The following is a 23,106-nucleotide window of genomic DNA, read 5'->3' as shown; positions in this document are numbered from 1 at the left end:
GGCAGAGAGTGGTGCATTTCAGCAGTGGTGATAGCTGTGTGAAAGATAAGACACGTTTCAGGCATACATGCGCAGCTGTCACACCATGGAATGGAAAGCATCTCAATCAGCTTACTCACACAAATCAGTTCATGGTGGTGACTATTGCAAAAAATAGCATTTTGTATCTGAGAATTTGCTCTGTCAAACAGTGTTATTGAGCAATTTGTACTCATTTTTTTCCCATGGAAAGAAATAAAAGGCATTAGTTTTGGAGCAACTTACGTAGTTAGAGTATATTTACAATGTCCCCTGCAACATGCAGAGCAGTGTGGAGGTACTGAGCTGTTCCTGAGCAAGCTTGTTGCTGCTTCATGTAGCTGATTAGATGATATCCTTCTGTCAGGATATCCCATGCAGAGAGTCAGTAGAACAAGCTAATCTATTTACAACCAGACATCACTCAGGACCTATCTTAGATTTCCAGTTCAACTACTGTGTGGATTTCAAAAGCCCAAGGTAGTGTGCTATGCTACACTATCTTGCAAAGTTCTTTTGCCCACAGATTTGTTTAAATGCAAGAGTAGTATGAACCTTGCTCTTTACACTCTGAGCCACAGATGTTGGCATCATTTCATTTATATGTTGAAAAACAGGGTTACAATGTTTGATGTCTAGGAAAAAAAGTTTGCTTAACAATTTCTTTGCTTAACAAATAAATATTATTTGCTTTGATTAATATTTACCTGTGAACATTAACTTAATATTACTGAGCAAGACGGAGAATAGGGAAGTAGCACTGTGAATGAGAGGTCCAGCAGACTCTTTTTAAACTACACTGTAAGTACTATATTATACTTCCTTAGAAGAATTTGAATTCATATTTTCTATGATCTCTGCAATTTAATACATGGTATTTAATTATGAGATGATTTTATTTAGTATAAGTAGTTGGAAATTTATCTTCTGGAAGCATGATCTATACACTGAAAGCAGTCAGTGGTGCAGCTCTTAGATACTACGTCAGAGTGACAGGGAGATGAGGTCCAAAGTGAATATTAGCTGCCATTGACACCAAGGTGAAACACCAAACCCTGCCTGTACTACTCCTACTTCCAGAGGAGTAAATTCACTTGCAACTCAATGTCCTAGATACTCTAGGCTGATGCAGGACTAGTTCAGGAGCTGAGAGTAACATAACCAATACCACAAGCATCCTCAAACACTACAGAAAGTTAAGTGGCACTGGGGTTGATGCTAGTCTGTCTCAGACACAGATTTCTAGAGTTATATAAAAAGTATTTACAGGATCAAAGTGGATTAGTTTCATTTAGATTTTACTTTTTTTTTTTTTAAACTATAGTTTAATCTGTCATTTTAGGCAAACTGAGCACAATTCCCACACTCAGCATTTACACATCTTAGATCTCAAGTGTTTCATAAAGGGCAGCAACATAAGAGGAAACCCGGATTTAATAACTGCCCATGAAATGTTTGATATAGGACCCAAACCTGGCTTCAGACACAGCCCAAGGCAAATCATGGAGCAGATTCACACACTGTATTATGCAGTTGCTCTGAACAGTATCATCACCTCTGTTTTCCTTCAGTACGCTATCTCCTTGTTTTCAAGATTTGTGATTGAGATAACTTATATGAGATGTTCTATGGAGAACATACTTCCCATATCTCCTGAAAAGAGAAGAGAAACTGCAGGGTTATATATAATTTGTTTGTATTAGTTTAAGAAAGAGGAAAGGTCATCCAATTACCCAAATACATACACAGCAAGGCTGCATTTGAGCTATTCAGGAAGCTACTGCTCTAGCTTTTCCTAAACTCTTGGGTGTTCGATTTTGCAGCCTTATGAATATTTTGAGTGCAATGAAGAGACATAATAAAGTTTCTTGCTTTATTCTCATTTTATTGAGACATGTAAGGTAATATTTGAAATGACACAGTTCTTGAGTTCAGAGCTGCCGCACCAGAGGCAGAAAGACAGTTTAAATGGTGAAGCATCAGATGGATTCTCTTCTACTATAAGTGATGTTTTCTCTGTATTACTGCAGTGCATGAAAACCCAAGTCATCACAAGATCATGGCTTCTATACACTGCCAAAGTGCTTACTGAATGTATAGGAACAATATGTGAATTCAGTTGTGCACACAAATACCTTTAGAAATGCAATAATGCCATACTGGTCAGACACAAGGACAATTCCAGATCAGATACCTCACAAAAACCTACACAGAATCAATTCCTCCCTAGTGGTGTCATGTTAGTATCTTGGTTGGAAATAAATAGAACAGACCAGAAATGGACTAGCCATGAGACCCAATGGAAAGAAATTCTAAACACTGGCATATGAAAGTCAGTATTTCAAATACAAAATAAATTGTTTTTATGCAGGAAAGATAACATTTTCAAGATAATTTCTCCTTTCTCAACAGAATTCTTCAGAAGGAAAATGAAGTCTGCACTGTATTTGTGTTTGCTTCTTGTTGGACTTCAAGTCCAGGCTCTTCCTAAACCCAACCAGAGCAACAAACATAAACATAAGAAAGAGAAACCTCATTCCCTAGGAGACCATTCACACGTGGAACGTGAAAACTCAGCTCACGTGAAGATAGCCTTCAGCAATGCTGAATTTGCATTTAGGTTTTATAAGCAGATCACAGAAGAGGGAGGTAACAAGAATATTTTCTTCTCTCCCTTGAGCCTTTGCAATGCTCTCCCTGGGGGCCAGATCAAACACACTCAACCAGCTGCACAAATGCCTCACCTTCAACCTGACAGAGATGGAAGAGCAGGAGATCCATGAGGGCTTCCAGCATCTCCTCCAGCTGCTGAATGACCCTCACAGAGAGATTCAATTGAACATGGGCAATACTCTGTTCATAGATGAGAGACTGAAACTGCAAAAAAAATTTTTGGATGATGTTACAAATTTTTATTATTCGGAAGCTGTTTCTATGGATTTCCAAAATTCTGAACATGCTAGAGAGGAAATCAATAACTACATAAAAGCTAAGACCCATGGTAAATTTGTAGACTTACTGAACAGTCTTGATGAAGATGTTATGATGATTCTGACTAACTACGTTTACTTTAAAGGTGAGTTAAAAACATTGGTTAAGGTTATAAAAATAGGCTCTAGAAGTCTGATCCAAACTCAAGAATCAAAGTTTTTTCCCATGGTGAACCTACATTACCATCCAATTTATCTTTCTTCTTTTCAATTAATTTTCAATTAATATCTTTCTTCTTTTAAATGATATAAGGAAATACTTGAAAGTCAGGTATGAAGAATCATCTTTTATGAGTAAAAAATAAAAAGGAAAAACATAATAGAAGTACCAATCAATAGTATATCATCTCAAATTAGGCTCAGAGCTGAAAGTATTCAAAAAGGGCAAGCTTGGGAGCTTATGACCATTTTTTGAAAGGCACAGCTGTTTGGCTGTGCAGGATACAGTCAAAATAAAACATGAATAAGACATAATAAAGGAGTAAGTCCAGAGAACGCATAAGGTGAGTCTATAGAAGTTTCATCACTGACTTAGCAGATGAAGGCTCAGAGCTTCTCCTCCACCTGTATTTTCCTTGTGTGATTTTTATTCAGATGATTGAAATGATTCAAATCTCCTCTCTATTGCCAGGGTACAAGAATCTTTAAACTGAGATAGGCTTGTAATTGAATTTACCATTCAAATATACTATCCTGAGCATCAACTATTGTGTTATGCACATACTTGCCATTTTTTCAGCTTATTCAGCTCTATTCTCATTCTTTTGTCAAAAGGTTACTGGGAAGAACCTTTTGAAAGTTACGACACCAGAGATGATGACTTCTTTGTGGATGCAGAGCATTCTGTTAAGGTTAAATGATGTTTAAAAATACATACTATAATATCCATAGGGATGAGAAGCTGTCTTGCTGGATAGTAGAAATACCATACACAGGAAATGCTGCTGCTCTTTTTGTTCTGCCTGATGAAGGGAGTATGAACCAGGTAGAAGATGCTCTGCTACAAGATACAGTGTCTAATTGGAGCCAATCACTTGAAGGAAGGTAATCCTTTGACTTCTTTTGACTGCCATTTTTTTTAAGCACTAAAAAGGCCATAAATACTCATGCAGGCAAGGTAAATCATAGGATGCCACAAAAAGCTGATAAATACAACTCTGAGGAACAAGCGCTGCACAGTTCCTTCATCTCAAAGGAAGTATCAGGAGATTTTGTTCACTGGGGAACCTTCTCCTCAGCTTCTCCAGCAACAGCAGTGGGAATGCTGCAAACTGCGGGGATTCTGTGCTTGCAAACTCAGCCCTCAGGAGCGCATCCAGACTAGGGAGGATCCAATTGAAAGAAAATGAAATTTCTTCTCCAGTCTGGATGACCACTGATCAGTCTGTGGGTGGTAGGACTGGTACCTCAATTTCTCCTTCACTAAAATGGTATATATTCAGGCTTTAGAAAGCCAGGACAATGATTCACAGATGTCTGGGATAGATTCACATCACTTGTATCAGCTCTTGTATTGAAGGATCTTGCAATTATAAACTCTCTTTCTTTTCTTTTCTTTTCTTTTCTTTTCTTTTCTTTTCTTTTCTTTTCTTTTCTTTTCTTTTCTTTTCTTTTCTTTTCTTTTCTTTTCTTTTCTTTTCTTTTCTTTTCTTTTCTTTTCTTTTCTTTTCTTTTCTTTTCTTTTCTTTTCTTTTCTTTTCTTTTCTTTAAAAAAAAGAAGTGTCGACCTGTATCTTCCAAAATTGTCCATCTCTGGCTCCTATGATGTCAAGAGATTGTTTTTGAAAATGGGTGTGACGGACATGTTCAGTAATGATGCTGATTTCTCTGGAGTTGCAAAAAATACCCTCTTGAAAGTTTCCAGGGTAAGTATGTGAGCAGGGCTGGTGATCAAGAAATTTGCCTGCCCTCATTACATTATCTTAAAAAATAGGCTGATCCCATTTCTAGATTTCAACAATGGCTCACTGACAGCAGTACAAGAAATTTAGGGGTTAGATGGCTGATGTTCATTTCAGTTAGCAAGAAATTGTTTCCTACATAATTATCCCACAATCTCACTTTAAAACTCCTGACAATGAGAAAATAACTGGAAAGGATAATGAGAACAATTTCACAAAAGTCTTGTGTAAATAATTAATACTGGAAATAATCAAAGTTATTACAGTAATTTGGGAATGATCATTCTTATTCCATAGAGCCTTTCTTACTGTATTAGCTGAGCACCTCAGAATTGGTTTGTCACTAATGTGTCAACAGAAAAAAAAACTAAAATTGTGTATACATAAATTGATGCAAAATGAAAACATTCCTCCTTGGTGTTAAATATTACAGAAAAGATCTTACTCAAAGAAACCACTGAACAATAAACGCTCTCCGTGCAGCTCAATCTCTATAAGCAGCCAAGTTTGACTCTGACAGAGTGAAAAAGAAATCTTCCTTTTAACTCAGAGCAAACTTTTCTTGTCTTGAAAAGGCTGAACAAGAGAATTTTTTCTCACAAATTCTATTCATTTTGTGCTCTATCTTGAAAACTACTGTCTCTCAGTGTTAGAGCAAACCTGTTTGTCACCCGTTGCTTCTCACTGTTCTGTGCCTTGATATTTAATTTTTGTTTCCTTTCCAGGCAATTCACAAGGCCAAACTGAATATTAATGAGAATGGCACAGAGGCTGCTGCAGTGACCATGGTAGAAATGAAGGTTTTCTCTGCAATGTTTAGTCCTCTTGAAATCAAATTCAACAGACCCTTTGTGATGATGATTTTTGACAAAATCACCAACAGTATCCTCTTCATGGGGAAAGTTGTGAACCCAGCTGCCACAGAAGACTAGTCCAGAGCACCTGTACTCCACAACAAAGCAGAGCTTGTACACATCTCAAAGAGTTCTTTGCAAAAAAAAAAAAAGAAAAAAAAAAGGCCAGAATTTATCCCTAATTAAAAATTAAAAATAAAAAGTATATTTTGTATTATATTATTCTTGTCTTTCAATAGACAGCTGGGAAAAATAGAAGCAGGTCACGTTTATGAAATGCCCCAGGATAAACATACAGCAGTGAGATCTTCATAGACATTTCCCTAGCTCATTCAATCAAAGCTGGCGTCATGGCCCTTTGCATGCAGATAAACCATCCTCCCAGCTGAAAATTTCCCTGTCTCTCATCTTGTATGTCTAGTCCTCAGCTCAGAAACTTCCTACCAGCACAGATCCTTTGCTTCCATCTCCATTCCTCATTAGTTTCTCTAGAGTAAAAGTAAGCTGAATGTCACTGCACAAATTGTCACCCTTAAGGTTCTTTTGCGCATGCAGTAATGCCTGGGCTCCATGAGCGAACTGCATTTACTGGGCCTGCATGGCAAAGCTGTCCTCTGCAAGCACATTGTTTTTGTCCTTCCACATTGTATGTGCAGGAAAAAAACTAGAAAAGAAAAGAAAAAAGCAAAACCAAACAAGTACTGCTAAATTAACTTGCAAAAGCTGCTTTCTGAGGTCATCTTCACTTGGGGAAATGCAGCTGATGAATGGCAGACCAAATGAATTTCTTGCCACAACAGAATGCCACATCTGACTTCCAGTTTTTCTGGAGCCATCTTTACTCTCACATGGCTTGCTCAAGTCAGTAACTCAAAAACAACTGTAGAAATTTTAACAAGATTTTGTGGTCCAACAATTCCAAAATAATGATGTCTAATTTAAATAGTTGTTGTTTGACTGTAGCTTCTCTTTTCAGCTTTGGTCTTCCATGATTCAGATGTTATTTTCCATCGGCTATCTCCTCTGGGATTACTCCTTTTTTTCCATTAAAAGTTATTCACAGCTTCTTCTGGATGCCACAGAGCCAGTCATTCCACAGAATATCTTACTAAAATATCACGTTGTTCTTACCCTTCCAAACTGTTTATCTCCATAGGTTACTAGGCCAAATGTAGCTAGCCACCCTCTAATTACGGTTGACAAATAGGAAGATGACTAACAACAGTCCTTCCTTCTGAGTGTTCTCTCTAGATATCCATCAGGTTGATCTCTTTACTGACACATGAGGAGGCAAAGAAACGCAGTCCTAAGATAACATTACATTCACTAAAAGTAGCGGTGTTTAACAGGGACAGAGAACACATTGGTAGCCCTAATGAATTGCCATGAATTTCAATCTTTTTACTGTGTCCTCTCAATTTCAAGAAATGATAGACATCTACATACTTCACAAACACAGTAATAATACCTCCACCAAAAACCAATACCTCCAGTCTAAGTTCTGCTTTGCAGCTGAGGAGGGACAGGAATAAAACCTTTATTTGAGAGGAACTTTGGCTTCTAGACATTGCTGGAGGGTATCAGCTTCAAGCAAAGCTGGGTTAGAAATGTTGAATGTGCCTGGATCTGAGAAAATCGTGACAGATAATACGGATGGGAGAAAACAAGAATCTGAGGAATCTGCTTATTTATTATAAGAGTTAATAGAACCTTTCAGACAGGCAAGCACAGACCTTATCCCAGTCTTGCTGGCAAAAAAAAGGAGGTAGTCAGCTTATTCACATAGATCTAAAGGTACACTTAATACCAAATATTGTCTCTACAATCACTCCATTGTCTCTGTACTTTAAAGAAAGGAATACACTGAGGCCTGAAAAATGCTCCAGAGAAAATCTTAGTCAGCTATGCCTGTCTAATTCATTTTTGCTCTCAGGAAAATCAAATCAATTGCTCCAACAGTTTTTGAAGAAGCAAGAAGCAAGACTCCACTCCTGGGGCTAAGCCAAGGATTTCAGCTCTGCACAGAGGTGCCAAATTACCACACTCCTTATCCACAACTTCTCATACAGCTGCAGAATCATTGCTCACCTGCTTTGGGAGTGGTGGGATTTAGGTTAGTGGTCAAATTTTTGAGACATGTTAGAGGAAAGGTAAGAATGAAGGAAAATGGGTAACTGTTCTTATTATTTCAATTTCTGCTTTCCCCTCTGAAATTTCTGGGTAATGAAAGCCAGACACAACCTAATTATTATTGCTTAATTATAAATACAAGAGATCTGAAATAGGAACCTTTTCAAAATTCATGATTCTCTGCTTATAAGAGTTGTGAGCTTTTCTTATGGAAAATAGTGCAAGTCTACTTGCTGCCCAATTGATTAAAAGCAGATAGTTAAGATGGAAAAAATATTTCGGCTGAGAGAATACTTCCCAGGAATTGTTTCATAATTTCCGTGCAGCTGTAAACAAGAAGAGCAACCACCCAAAATTTTCAAAAAACAGTATATGGAGTGAACTAAGGATATGCTGTACACTTGCATTACCACAAGATAATATGTCTCACTTCGTTGTACACCAGCAGGCCACCTGCAGATAATTAGGCACAGGGATGCGAATCTTGGTCTTTTATGACTTCTCTTGTTATCTGAAATAATACCATACGTACCACAAACCCTTACCATCCGTAAGAACTGAGATCTGCAAGGGATCTTTACAGTGGTTTACCTCCATTTTGCGTATATTTTGACAGGCAGGGCTTTCTGTGTCTTCATTAAGCACCACTCTCCACTACTTTTGGTGTCAAGACCCAGACATAGGAAATTAACATTACTGAGGTGCTCAGAGACAGCGCAGTTCTTGCCAGAGTCACAGGGATCTTGACCTGGCACTGCCTACAGGCAGTTCTAAGTGGGAATGGAAATTATATGAGCATCACTTATGTTTTCTATTTCCAACAATAAGACCTGACATCCATCAAAAATAAAGGTTATGAGAAGCACTAGGGAATAGTGGAGGCTGCAGACTGGCAAATTTGATCAGCAGCATGCTGCATCTCAAAGTTACTTTCAACTCTGTTGATTTATCTGAAATGCACTTACTGAATTAATAACAACATACAGATGCATAAATAGAAAAGCACAGAAAGGTAAACACGGTTTGCCATTTGCTAAGGTATAATTTTTTTTAAATACTGAAAGAGCTTTTAACTTTGGATTTTTTCTGTTCTCAGTTTTTCAAGTGCCAATTTTCAGCAAGGTTGCAGTAATTCTCAGTTTACGAGGGTCTCACCTTTAGAAATATTCTGCAAAGAAGGGACTACATTTTTTTACCTGAGGACCTCAGATACAAGTTTGTTAAGAGATTTCCATAAGACCATGGAGGAAGCCAAAGCACCTACACTGCTTGACAGCAGATGGTGAGCTGAACACTGATGGGTGCTGCTCACCCCAATCTGCCTGTTTTGCAGAGGTAAGGAGCACGTGGTGACAGCCTCAGAAGCTGGCATTGCACAGTACAGAACACGTCTCATCTACATTCAGGCCCTGAGATGACCAAAGCTACCACAGCTACAGCATGGAGGTGACTCAGAAGCCTTTATTTATGGTGTGGCTGGTGCCAGTAATCCATCTGGATCACCCAGAATGGCTCCAAAAGTTTTTGGCTGTTAACAGAAGCTTTTTGGTGACTCCAAAATTATTTCTAGCAACACCCTGACCTTCCTGATGGCTGAGAAGCCAAGCAGTGAATTTTCCATGAGCCCCTGGGAAAACTGCTGACTTAGTCAATAGTTACTGTCTGCAGAGTCAAGTGGATTTTCTTGCCAGCTACATTTCTTTAAAGACATGGCAGTACAGGCAACGTGCATGGGAGCTTGTAGCAAAGGGGACTCATGAAGTTTTCAGTTTTTTAAGGCTGTAATTACTTCTAGTCCTTTCATTGATTTCCAATAAACATCCTAGACTCTGTGTGCAAATCTGTGAGCCTTTAGGCAAATATATCACATTTACTCCAAAATTCTGCTTTTCTGTGTGCTGCTTTGAAGTCAGTGGGAACTACAGATTTGTACTGACTGCACTGCAAGTACACTTTATTTTAGCATTTAAATACGGCAGTAAGAACAGACACATAAATCCATGACTTCTATCTATTTCAGAATATTTTTTCCAAACTGCTGCAGTGTCTCACTGTATGCAGTGTCTTTGCAATCCTCTTTATTGAACACTCACTCAAGAAAAGTTAGTATCACCTATTGTTCTGTGAGTGGCAGGCTGCAAACCATGAAATTTACCATAAGACCAAAAAAATCAGTAAATGAAGGGTTCTGACTATTTGGGAGATGATCAATCTGACCCTGATGAAGCAGTTTACAATAAAGAAACATGTCCCTCTCAAAATAATACATGGCATTCAACTACACTTGAGATGTTGAGTTCCCCAATGTTCCTGCTCTCTCCTGTACAGTCCTGTTGGGGAGGCCAATTCATGCATGCAAACGGGGACAGGAGAAAGAGTATCAGGATCCTTTTCCCCTAGAAGAATCAGTATTGAACAAAAAAATTTCTTGCCTCACAACAGCCTGATGTTATAAGGGTTGCAGGGTGAGGCTGAGTTGTCTTCTCATACGTTTTAAATACATTAAACAACATAAAAAATTCTAAACTAAAAAAAATGTTATTTCAAGGAACAACTTTGAAAGCCCATCACTCTCCTTATCTCTTGGATTCCCCCTGCTGTTACACAAGGAAAGTAAATTAGATACAACTTAAACATGATCCTGCTCTCTGGCTCAGCAATTGAACATGAAGCTTCAGGGGAAAAATTCTTAGTGCACGAAGGAAACAGGAGTTTCATTTCTAGTTTCTGAGGTTTTTAAAATGAAACAGTTTGATCCAGAACTGATCTCAAACACATAAAAGTGCCTTGGTGTGGCAACAGAAACAGTTTATAAAAACAACTTAGAAGACTTCAGCTTTCCTAAAGCAGATTCAAACCAGTTTCTATTCATTTCTCATGTTGCCTTTCGGCAGAAATATTACTAGTTAATAAAACTTTCAGTGCATCAGTAATTGAGGGTAGTGCTTGATGAATCCGGTCAGCTGGTTACAAGGTAGATCACTGCAGAAATAGTTTCCATGGTCCAAAAACTTTAAATAAATATTAAAAAGAGAGTCAATAAATAAAGATTTCTTTTACGTTGTTGATCATATCTCACAGTTTCTCAAAAGCTTCTTAAGCAAAGAATTTCATTGTAAATAACTGTGGATCGTGTTTGTTTTTTTCCTGACAGTAAAATACTTGCTAAAGCCCAAATCAGGTCCAATGTGAGTAGAAATTACAGTGAGCCCCAGGAGCACTCTATGATTTCCTGCCTGAGTGATGAAATCCCACAGATGTAATAAAGTTCTGTTGTTTATTTTACAGAAGGAAAAGAACTTGCATAGACTTCAAGACATTTTAAAACAAATTTTCTAAACCTTTTTGCCTCTAAATAACTTCTTTTCAAGGGAGAAGTACTAACTCCCTAGTTTTGCTTGGAACCAAATGACGTGTATGAGATGAAGGCTTTTCCCTCCCCTTATATTTCTATCCATGGGCAGTGGGGTCACATTCTGCAATTCACTCACAGGAGTAGATTTAGCATCATAAGCAGCTAGTAAAAAAGGGCATGGGGAATCATTCTAATGGCATTTTCCTCAGAGCAGTCATGTTGAAGGAGACATCATGCCTCAACTAAAATTCTTCCTCTCTTCATTCTGGATTAAAACCTGTTAACTGAGACTGCAGAGAGGAAAGCAATAAATCTTCCTAATTATCTCCTTCAACACTATAAGGAATAGTCATTATGCATTTTTGTTGGTTTGGAGTTCATTTCAAATGGAAGATTTTGATGAGTAATTTGAGAGATTATCTGAAATAAGTTTGCAGATCAGTGAATATGGTGTGTAAAATAAAATATTTGCCTGAAAAAACTAATGGAGATGATCATTAAGAGTGAATCATAAATGGGGGTTGACCTTTTGATGCTGAATGAGAGATGGCAGAAAAGTTGGGGAGAGTTTTTGAAGAGTTTGGAAATGGAGGAGAAGCAATTGAAATGATATCACTGCAATGATAATGCTAACAGATCTGTATTTGGGAAGTCCAGAGGAAAGGAATACTTATCCCTTGCATCCTGTGGATATATTCATTTTCACAACCACCTGGCTGCTGGTTCCAAGTGACAGTGCCGGCTCAGACTGCAACTGGTTTAACACAGGCACACAGTAGGCATCAACCCAGCGAGTTCATTGACATGGCTGTTGGACTTGCAAACCGCAAAGACTGTATAAAGGTAGATGCAAATGCAAGCATGACTGATATAACTTTTTAAATACAGTTGCATTCACAGTTATTTTGTGTGGGGGCCCAGATTTCCCAAGCATTTACTGACCTCGCTGTTATTAACAACTCTATATTGCTCTGAGCATCTTTGAAACAAAGTTCTTTGCAATGACTTGTGTTCTTCACCACTAGTTCCTCCATGACTAATACTTAACAGGTCTGATCATTTCTGCCCTGGTCTTAGGACAGTATGGACTGAACTGAAGGAATTTTTGCCATCCCCTGCACATTATTTTGCTTTCTGTTAACTCTGGGTTTTTCCTTTGATCTTGGAACCATACTGCCGTTGGCTTTCCTCTGAAGACTTTGGATCAGAAAATCAGGGGAAGGGAAGTATTTGCCCCTGTCTATCAGACAAGAGAAGCTGTGTGGAAATTCAAAAGCCTTTCAAAGCCTGACAAACCCTGGGAGACGGCAAGAAGTAATAGAGACACTGGGACTCAAGAATTTTCAGTAAATGCTGATTTTGCTGTTTATTATGCTGGCATACATCAGGTATTATCTGTGTCCTGAAGAGCAATGCTACTGTAATAACTCTATTTGCTCTGTTTAATGTCTAACTGCTTGAATAGGTTAAGCCTATTCAAACAATATAAAAGCAGTGCAAAAATCTGTAAAGGTCAGGTGATCAAAGTAGGGTCCTTTTAAAAACACTGCAGATGCTGTTCTATTTTAGTAGCTAGGGATATTAAATTCACATTGGCTATCTGTTTCACAGGTTAACTCATTCAGTAGATTAATTCATTCACGCACAGTTGACAAAGCTCACTAAAGCAATGTTAATCTATCCTGTACAATGAAGCTTTTCTTTAGACAGCCAGTGAGGTAGATGAGGGTTTCACTGTTGTGAAAAGGAATTTTTAAATGAAACTTTTAAAGAAGCAGCAGTGGACAAACATGAAATACTGACTACAAGTAATAGACAGTTGTAGGATTTTTAGGAAAGATTAGTCTTCATTTGTAAAGAGCTTCAGTATCTACAGACAAAAACTGCCTGTACTTCAGCAGATGGAGACTGTCAGAGCAGAGGCCCCAACAGTGGGAATGGATCCAGGGAGTCTTGTGTTAGAAAAATTGCAGAGACTTGGGAAATTCTGTAACTCAGTCTCTGCCTTTCATGGTCTGTTTCATGCACAGACAAAAATAGGAAATTATCTAGGATGACTCAGTAGCATCACTAATTGACACCGACAGTGCATCTCATTGTTCTGATTGTGCTAAATGCCTGGCCACATTTAATTTTCCTTGGCTATTAAGTTGTCAGGTAAGAAGGTACCAGGGGCCCAACATGCTTTCACTACTGGGGCAAAGCAGTATTGCGTGAACAATAATCCCACTCATCCTCTCCTATTCTTATAGCTCATCATTCATCAACTGCAGAAACACTACCAGCTCCAGAGGGAAACATAGATATCCATCTAAATCTATATGAAATATCTTCCAATAATTCCATTCTTTGCTGTTTACTTTTTCTTTTTATAGAATAGTAAGGAAGTAAGGAAGATGCAGCCTTATACAATTTGGGTGGTTTTAGTCCTGCTTCATGGAGCGTCTTGTCCACATCACTCACAGCTGTGGTATCACCAGCTCCATCATTCATGTCCAGGTTAACTCATGTTAAAATCTCAAACTGAAAGAAGCTCACTTGAGTTGCTTCCTGCAGAACATTGTGCTCTGAATGGAAGAGTTCCCCTGAGAATAGAGCTGCAATAGTGCTTGTCAGCTGCAGCAGAGCATACCCAGTGGCCATCCCCACCCACTGCTTCCAGTGTCTAGGCAATTCCCATCTTTCTTCTAAGTTCCGCCATCATGGATTACTTCAGATATGCAGCAAAGACCCTGCTTCATATAGTAACAGGTTAGACAGCTCCTATTCAAATGTCACGGGGATGGAGGCAAAACAACTCCAGTGCATTTGCTTTGCCTTCATTGAAAGGACTTTAACAAAGTGCTATGTTTCAAGCATGAGGATAAGATGCGCCACTGAACGAGATTATAAATGGTGTGCTTTAGACAGTGCAGCTTCCACATTGCAGTTCATCTCATGGGCTAGCTATTGTTCCTTGATGTTTTTCTTCCACTTTTATTTTACTAGAAATCTCCTCTTCTTCCTGCTCATTTTTCAAGTGTGAATTCAATTTATTGAGTAAAAAATTTTCACCTTGTTCCTGTTGGGCATTCAAGCTGACTAATGGGGGTCACCTTGGAGGAGAGGACCACTATGCAGTCAATGCACATACCAAGCAGCCCACCATGTGACAATTGCGTGATCAACTGTCAATTACCCAATGGGAGGGGCATGTACTTGAAGCTTCATGGGTAAAGCCAGAAAAATGATGAGGTTTCTCTAAACCAGGAACTTTGGTGTGCTATATCCTCCACAGAAACCCACCTGAGGCTATTCAGAGAGAAGGAACATGCAGTTTTTGGCTACAAAACTGTGAATACTTATGAGAATTTGTGAGTAAATGAGTGCAATCACATCATCCAGAGGAGGGCCACTAAGACGATCGGAGAGCTGGAAGCACCTCTCCTACGAGAAAAGGTTGAGGGAACTTGGATTGTTTAGCTTGGAGAGGAGAAGGCTCCAGAGAGACCTCATTGTGGCCTTCCAATACTTGAAAGGAGTGTATGAACAGGAGGGGGAATGGCTGTTTACAAGGGTGGATAGTGATAGGACAAGGGGAATGGCTTTAAACTGAGATAGGGGAGGTTTAGGTTAGATATTAGGAGGAAGTTTTTTACACAGAGGGAGGTGACACACTGGAACAGGTTGCCCAAGGATGTTGTGGATGCCCCATCCCTGGAGGCATTCAAAGCCATGATGGATGTGGCTCTGGGCAGCCTGGTCTGGTGGTTGATAACCCTGCACATAGCAGCGGGGTTGAAACTAGATGATCACTGTGGTTCTTTTCAACCCAGGCCATTTTATGATTTTATGATTTATTTCCATGGAAACTAAAACAAAGAGCACACTAACACTATTTGTTAGAGTGAATTCTCAACTACAAAACAATTTTTCAACATAGACACCACCATGAGCTATGCATTTTCACTGATGATGAACAAAGAGCCTGCAAGCTGCGCTCGCAACAATCTACTTCAGTGGAAGCGAATCACTGTTCCTGTCACTACTGGTGAAATGCCACCCACCACCTCACTGTGTTCACACCCATCACTTGGTCTCCATCAACATTCAGCAAGCATCAGTGGATGGCAGTGTGTACCATTTTTTCTGCATGGAGGAGTTCATCTCTACACCTTGGTTTCATCTGCACTTCTGTGTCAGACATCAGCTTGTCAGAGGGCCGCACTGCAGCCATCTGTTATACAGCAAAACAAAATGGAATATTGGTGGGAAGATTTGACCTCTTCTGCCAAAGCACTAACATCTGTCTGTGATGTCATGGATCAACATAAAAAAATAGGAGGCATTACTTTTGGGGGAGCCCTCTTATTTATTATTTAACATCTGCTACAGACAACTACAAATGTTCCTGCCAATGCTAATAGTGAGAAGGAAAAATGTAGAACACGCAGAAAGATAATGATAAAATATTGATTAAAAAAAATCAAGATTATTATATATTGTAGCTGCTTTGTTCTATTCAGAATGCTCTAGTACTTCTGATAGTGTAGAAAATGCCACAATGGAAAAGCCCCATCAGAAAAAGAGCATTCAGGCTTCTGTAATCTTTCCAAATACAGCACAGAAATCTCCAAATGTAGACAACATGCTGAAAAAAATGCCAAGGGATCAGTGAAAAAGATTTGAAAGATTCTTTACAGCAAAAACAAAGAATTTTATCATAACGTACAGTGGCTACGGGTATGAGCTGGCAAAGACTTCCCTCAGGGAAATCAGAATTTTCTCAGGTATCAGCTGACAATATGTTTCACTGTGCATTTGACCTAGAGCTGTGCTGAAAGCTGTGGTACCTCCATGAGCTCCTCCACCCCTTTGCACTCTGCTTTTGTGTCAGACCAGCTTTCTTTGGCCTTCCCGAGGCTGGAACACATGGGAAGTAAAAGCTTGCTTGGGCTGTAAAGCAAAAATCAATTTCCTATTCTGGTAAAGATTAACTAACTTTAATCAATAAACATCGCTGAAACAATTCATACATTCCTGATTCTTCTTTCAGTTTTCACTAGAAAAAAAATGTGAAATTAGAGAAAAAATGTGAAATTATGGCATTTTGTTCTTTTTGGATAGTAAGACAAACATATAAGCACAGGAAAAAAAAACAACTTTTTTCTGTCTAACCCTTCAGTTTCTAGAATCCAAGTGAACAAAACCTATGTCACACTCCTCAAGGATTTTTAAGAGATTAAATCAGACTAAATTATCTGAAAAAAACTATATTTCTGTGTTTCTCTTCGTTGAATGCTGAAGATCACCCAGACATCCTCAGAGATTCCTTTATAACATATTTATCACTTATCTACTGGGAAAAGCCTTGTGCATCACGTGGAAATGCAATAGATACTAATATTCCATCACCAGTCATTACTATTCATGCTTTCAGTAAATGTCCACAGTGAACCATTTTTCCTGCTGAATTTCAGTGAAACTATTTGTTTTTTTCAGACAGAACTTTGTTATTTTTTTTCCCATTCTCTCCCTTGTGTGCTTATTTACTTTTCTGTGGGTTTAACAGATCACCACAGCATATTTTATTGTTGAAGTTAGGGGTAGGGAACTAACTTTCACTGTGTCCCTGGAGCAGATGGGTGATTATGTAAGCTGATACTGATTGGGACATGTCATAAGCATAGGAAAGTGAAACAAGACCTGTGCCATAACCTTCATTTGCTTACCCTAATATTTTCAAGTGTCAGATACTGCTACTGCTCTCCTTATCAATACAATTGGCAACCTTTTGTGGTCATCGATAGAGATTTTGTGTAATAACTGCATGGAAATTATCATATGATATTTTTAAAAACACAGACAAATGTTTAAAACTTTACTACATGGTGCCTTTTCTGAGCAATGGCAGATGCTTGTACAGCCCCAGATTGTCCAATCTGCATGAGCTTATGGACTTTCCCAGAAAAATGAATTGAGACCAAGCGTTCACCAAAAAGTTGACATTTGTAAGGAATTACTGGAACAAGAAATGGTAGTATTCCAAGATGAGAAATGCCTAGACGACCCATGTACCTGACATATTTAATGGTCCATCTTTCCCAGTTAAGAACCTATACCTGCTCCATGGAGGACTGAAACACCCTTGTTCTCTGCCTGTCTTGGTGCGAGCACCAGCACAGGTTCCCTTGCCAGCACCAAGCTCAATTCAGCAAGACAATACCTTCTCCACTGTGCCCAGACCTCCTGATGCTGTGTGATCTTTCAGCAGTCTTTCCACGACAGTATGGGGAGGTATTTTCCTGTACCAAGAGTATAGGAACAGTCCTGTTCGCTTGAGTGAAAAACACTTTTGATTTGTCTATTCAGGGGACGATGGCTTTATGAACAATTTATATCTACATGTACTTCTTCATAAACCAGTTCCATCAGCAGGACCAGTTCCCTCTTTGTACAATTGATATCCTCTGCCTCCCTCTATTGATTGAGTTGACCAGCAGCAAACTTGACAAATGGGAAGGAGTAAATCCTTTGGAAAACTCCATACTTGGAAATGTGTATTGCTTTCCTCTAATGTACTGATTACAGTTGGCCAGTAAAGTACATTTACATCAGCAACAGTAGGTTCATTTCACAGTGGTTAATCTGTTACTAATTAAAAGCCTTCTGTTACAGAGCTCAACACTGCCAGCATTGGTTGCAATGATTTCTACACAAAGAGACAGAACTTCGTCTTTGCCCCTATGTGTGATTCCTACTCAAGCAGTAGTTGGAAGAAGCAAAGAGAAAAAAGTGTGCATATGTGAAGATCACCTTCCTGCATTCCAGTTACAGCTTTTCCTGCCTTTCACCATCATTACAAATATCCCACAGCTCTTCTGAGCTTGCCATGTCCCTCCAAGCCCCTGCAAAGGGGCAGAGGAGTCTTTGTGCTTCCAAGTGAAAACAAACCAAAGGAACAAAAAAGAAAAAAATGTAGAAGCGCAAGAAACTTTCAGAGCACTGCAAAAGGATTAAAAAAAAAAAAAAAGAAAAGAAAATAACAGTTAGTGAATTATAGGTCACTGAGACCAACTGCAATTTTTGGAAAAATTCTGAGAATATTAGTAAAAATAAAAACCATCAGAAGGATCTAGAAAACATCAAGATGACAAATAGCAAGAAAAAAAAACAAGATGACAAAAAGAAATTGGTTTTGTCAAAAACTGACCACATCAGACCAACTTAATCCTCTCCAGTGGCAGAGTACCAAGCCTTGTCATTAGGAAATAGTTGAGCTAAAGTACAGCTTAGCTAAGCTATACTTATGTTACATTTGGACCTAGTAAGGCACTGTTGTCTTCTATGAGCTACTCTTACATAAGGTACAGAAATAAGTGTTGTGAGATTGGATCCAGTGATCCAGAATAAAGGAGAAATCAGGCCTTCTTGATTGTTCTGGGTGTAGGGTGATTCAATATTTTCTTTATCTGTCCCACTTGTCTGGCTAAAAGGCATTAGGAGATGCTGGCATTTCATAACTGCAGGAATTTGCAGCTGATGTATCTCACCATTAAGCCATACAGTGTGACAGCTCATCCAAGAGAGTCAGATTTTACTGCCTGCGCTACCCATACTATCGATTTCTGGGGTGTACAATCACCACAGAAGGTGGATGGAACAAAAACTGAGATTCTGGAGGAAGAGAAGACAATGCAAACACTGGAGCAATCAGTCTAACAGGTTACAGTAGAGGTGAAATACTTTTTAGAAGGACTTGAAAGAAAATGTTCTACAGGGTGTATGCAGACCTTAAATTTTGGCATTCTCTAGTTTAAATCTCTTATGGACTATCCATCTCACAACATGGGCCCAGAGGTGTGCAGAAGTGTTAAATCTGTTAAATCTTTTTAAATTGCAAAAACCTGCGGGAATCCTTTAGCCAAAGAACCAGGCATGATCAAAATGAAGATATAACACTGAAGGTGTTCTGACCACATCATTTTAGAGCATAAAAACAACAGATTCTTTCTCTTCCCTACAACTCTCAAGAGGGAATAACTTCAAACAGATAGAGAAATGAAATATTCTCAGATAATAGTGGAGAACTATTAAAAATTTGTTCTCAGACCCACTCACATATATTTTTTATAACGGCACATGAAAGGAGAACTCAATTCTACTCAGATAAAAAAATCTAAGCGTATAAAACAAATTAACATGCATTTGAATATTTTTCCAAACTCCGTTCAAAGTCCATCAATAATCAGAGACAGTTCTCCTCCCACAGTCACACAAGCTCATCTTTGGGATTCTTTGTCTGTCCCCAGACTAGATCAAGGAGAACCAGACCTGCTCAGCCACCTGCAGCCACATGTGCTTTACAACTTCAAGAAACGGAATTTAAAAAGTGATTTTCTCAACAGCTTTAATGCTTCACTAAGTATGTATCTGAAAATTGATCATCTAAATAGACGTTTGTGAAGGAAAATGACTGCTGAGTGCTTCTGATTTTAAAATAGTCATTCAAGCTTTCCTATTCTGTCTTAACATTTCCCTTCCTCCCCTCCCACCTATGCTTTTAAAAAGCATATCATTAGCAGGACTTTATTACAGGCAGGTGTAGAGAAATCAAGGCAGCTGCATGAATCCCTACTGAGATCACAGCTACTTCCATGAAATTCTAAGGTCTCAGAAGGGAAAAGCACAGCCTAATCTTGGGCACTATTGTGGTGGGGTGCTGGGAACAGGGCAGATGGCCTGCCAGATTTGTTTGTTCTAATGTCATGCCTTGTGCTGAGCCCTGGCAGAGGCTGTGTCTGAGCAGTGAAGGGGGAGGCTGCCTGCTTGCTTTGTGCCAGCTCTGCTGTGATGTACCATAGGATGAGGGAGATGGCAGCTTCCCAAGTGTTTTGGGAAAGGCCACCAGAGTCACGTGATGAGAAGCAGAGAGGTTTCTCAACAGGGTTGAGATGCAAACCTGCTGCATGAATGGAAGCATGGTCTCCTGGGAGTGGGATTTCACAGTAATTTGGATTAGCTACAGGAAAGGAGACAGACTCTTTAGCAGGGTGTGTGGCAGAACAAGGGGAAATGGCTTCAAGCTCAAAGAGGTTGATTTAGGTTACATATAAGGAAAAAGTCTTTTACAGTGAGAGTGGTGAGGCACTGGAACACACTGCCCAGTGATGTGGTTCATATCTTGTCCTTGGAGACTTTCAAGGCAAGGCTGGATAAGGCCACAGGCAACCTAATATGCTGTGGATGTCCCTGTTTGTTGCAAGATCTTTGGACTAGAGGACCTTCAATGGTCTCTTCCAACTCTAAGGATTCTATGATAATAACTTAGGTTGGAAGGCATCTCTGGAGGTCATCCAATCCTACCACCTGCTCACAGGAGCACCAGCCTGGAAATTAGATCAGGTTGCTCAGGGCCATATCCAGCCAGGTTTTGTATGTCTCCAAGGACAGTGATTTTACAGCTTCACAGAGCAATCTGTCCTCATGTTTGATTATAATCCCTGAACATTATTTTACTTATACTAATTTGCATTTCCCTTGCCGTAGCTTGCATCCCCTGCCACTCATACTACTGCTTTGCAACCCTGGCTCCATCTTCTCCCTAACGTTACCTGTTACACAAATGAACACTGCAGGTACACCCTCCTGCATGACCTTCTTTTCTGCAAGGTGGATAAGTCCTGGTGTCCTAGCCTCCCCACCTTTGTCCTCCAGACTTTCAACGACCTTGGTGTCCCTCTACTGTTTTCACTCAGGATGTCGTCTTCTCTCTTGCACAAGGGAAACCAAAAGGGGAGACAGCACTCCAGATGCACATAGAGCAGAACATCATGGAGGGAAAATAAACTTCACTGATAAGAGAGAAGCAGGAATGTATTTACTGATAAAATGAATTAACAGTTCATTAACAGTGAATTAATAGTGAATTAACAAAGAAGACTGTGACAGGAAGATTCAAGATGGTAAGATACACTTTATTATTAACAGCATAAAGAGTAGGGTTAAGCACATTAATCCAGGAGACCATCTAGTTGAGAAAAGAGGTTCAGAGTGAACCTCTTTTTTTTCTAAAGTCCTACTCAGAGAAGCATAGGTGTAACCTAATCCTCTTGTAGTACCTGGCTTGGTCAATAATTTCTGTTCAAATGTGAAGGAAGCCTGCTGAATGACGAGGTTCAAAGCACACCCTCCTTGCTTTCCAAACTTCTTGAACTCCAGAGGAAAGGAGCCTAAGCGTAGCTGGATCTACTGCTAGTCCAAACTTGGTCAACAGTTTATGTCTAAGGGATTGTATGTGAACTATCATTCTAAAATATAATCTCAGCAAAGCTAACAAAGCTTAAATAAACTGTTAGACACTTACCAAGTATCTATACTGGCAAGGCATCTTCACATTAAGGTTTAAGGGATCTCTGTACAGCTATAACCTCAAGAGCCGCCCCCTACCCTCGGGGAGATCCTGCTGTGCAACCAGCTGCTAAGCAGTAGAATTCAAGGGGCTCTTGGGCTGCTAAATACTTATCAGGTAAGATGACTGAAAAAAGTCATATTTTTAGGACATTTTCAGTTGTTCTTTATCTGTTGAAGCATGTGTCTGCCATCAGTTCTTCTAGCACCCAGTTTGAGACAGATGTGTGGTTTCTGTCTTAGCAAGGTCTTGAGTGTAATCAGCACTGTGCTCACTGTCGGTCTGAGCAAGGTCTGGTGTAACAGCCAGGCTAGAGGAGGACGTTGAGCACACTATCATGGAGAATCATCACTTCACTTAATCTACTGGCCCCATTGCTCCTAAATCAGCCTTGAACATTGCAAGTCAAATTAAATCTGAGCACAAACCCCAGAAATAACTTCCAAGAGATATGGTAGTTACCATATCCTTGGAAACATTCAAGGTCAGGCTGGACGGGACTCTGAGCAGCCTGATCAAGCTCTAGACCTCCCTCTTCATTGCAGGGTAATTGGACTAGATGACCTTTAAAGGTTCCTTCAAACAATTCTATGATCCTGGCCTCTAAGCAATACCTTCTGCCTTCCTTCTTTACACCAGTATTAGCACCTGTGAACACACAGAAATCTGATCAATCAATCAGTGGAAAACCAGTAATTTTTTTCTGTTTTCTCAAGGTGGGGAGAGATCTAAAAGACCTGAGCAGGAACATCCTGCCTGGAGCTGCCAGGAGTCAACAGGTGTACAACACGAAATAGAGGAAGACACAGCTTAAGGGTGAAGATCTGTCATATCTTTGCTTGAAAGGACAGGAGCAGAGCCTTGACATTGCTGTACCTTCTCTTTATTGCCACTGAGAGTAACTTCCTCCTGGAAGTCTCTTCTGAGCTGTTTGTGTAATTAAGAGTGCAGTTCCCCTTGAAACACCTTGAGAGACAAATTAAATATTGCTGCGTGCAGAGCAAGAGAATGAGAGAGTGTATGTGAACTGCTGAATCACGGCCTGAACCTCTGATTGATCACAGGTGAAGGCAATTCACCTGTGCTGCCAGAAGGGGTGGAGCCTGGCTCCACCTCTCCTAGACCCATTTAAGAGCTGACTACCAGTGAGGAAGGATTGCTTCTGGAGATCTCCTCCTCTGGAGTTTCATAGCAAGCCTAGGATATGGGTAAGCATTCTATCTATTTTGTTTTGGTATAATAACTGTGTAGCCAAGCTCTTTGTTATATTTCATGACTATAATATCTCTACATTCATTGATTATACAGAGATGCAGCCTTCAGCAGCTCCACACTGACATGCCATCTCAGTGTATCATATGTGCTCACTGTACTCCAGGGGGCATCATCAGAACAGCAACCCATTGTGGTTTCAAATGGGATTCAGGGTAACCAGTTAAATATTTTAAAGAGATCAAAGTGTTCCTCC

At 39.5% G+C, this 23,106-nt stretch overlaps 2 protein-coding genes across 5 annotated transcripts in view; both read left to right on the top strand.

Annotated features, from left to right (window-relative positions):
• Positions 1 to 757: 757 nt before the first annotated feature.
• Positions 758 to 5,881, top strand: LOC125694898 (alpha-1-antitrypsin-like). The gene is given in 7 exon segments (XM_048948744.1): positions 758 to 819; positions 2,431 to 2,695; positions 2,697 to 3,094; positions 3,783 to 3,860; positions 3,863 to 4,052; positions 4,726 to 4,873; positions 5,635 to 5,881. Coding segments are annotated over 6 exon segments (1,269 nt in total). The 5' UTR covers positions 758 to 819; positions 2,431 to 2,447; the 3' UTR covers positions 5,842 to 5,881.
• Positions 5,882 to 22,740: 16,859 nt separating this feature from the next.
• Positions 22,741 to 23,106, top strand: part of LOC125695034 (alpha-1-antiproteinase 2-like) — a 13,299-nt gene continuing 12,933 nt past the window's right edge. For 3 of the 4 annotated variants that reach the window (XM_048949044.1, XM_048949040.1, XM_048949043.1), the window contains exon 1: positions 22,741 to 22,846. The gene's annotated coding sequence lies outside the window, so the exon portion shown is untranslated. The remainder of the gene's footprint in view (positions 22,847 to 23,106) is intronic. The other variant, XM_048949041.1, reaches the window with a different exon arrangement.

Source organism: Lagopus muta, chromosome 6, assembly GCF_023343835.1.
Source record: "Lagopus muta isolate bLagMut1 chromosome 6, bLagMut1 primary, whole genome shotgun sequence".
Taxonomy (NCBI): domain Eukaryota; kingdom Metazoa; phylum Chordata; class Aves; order Galliformes; family Phasianidae; genus Lagopus; species Lagopus muta.
Note: the sequence above shows the minus strand (reverse complement) of the source record. Positions and strands in the feature narration are given on the sequence as shown.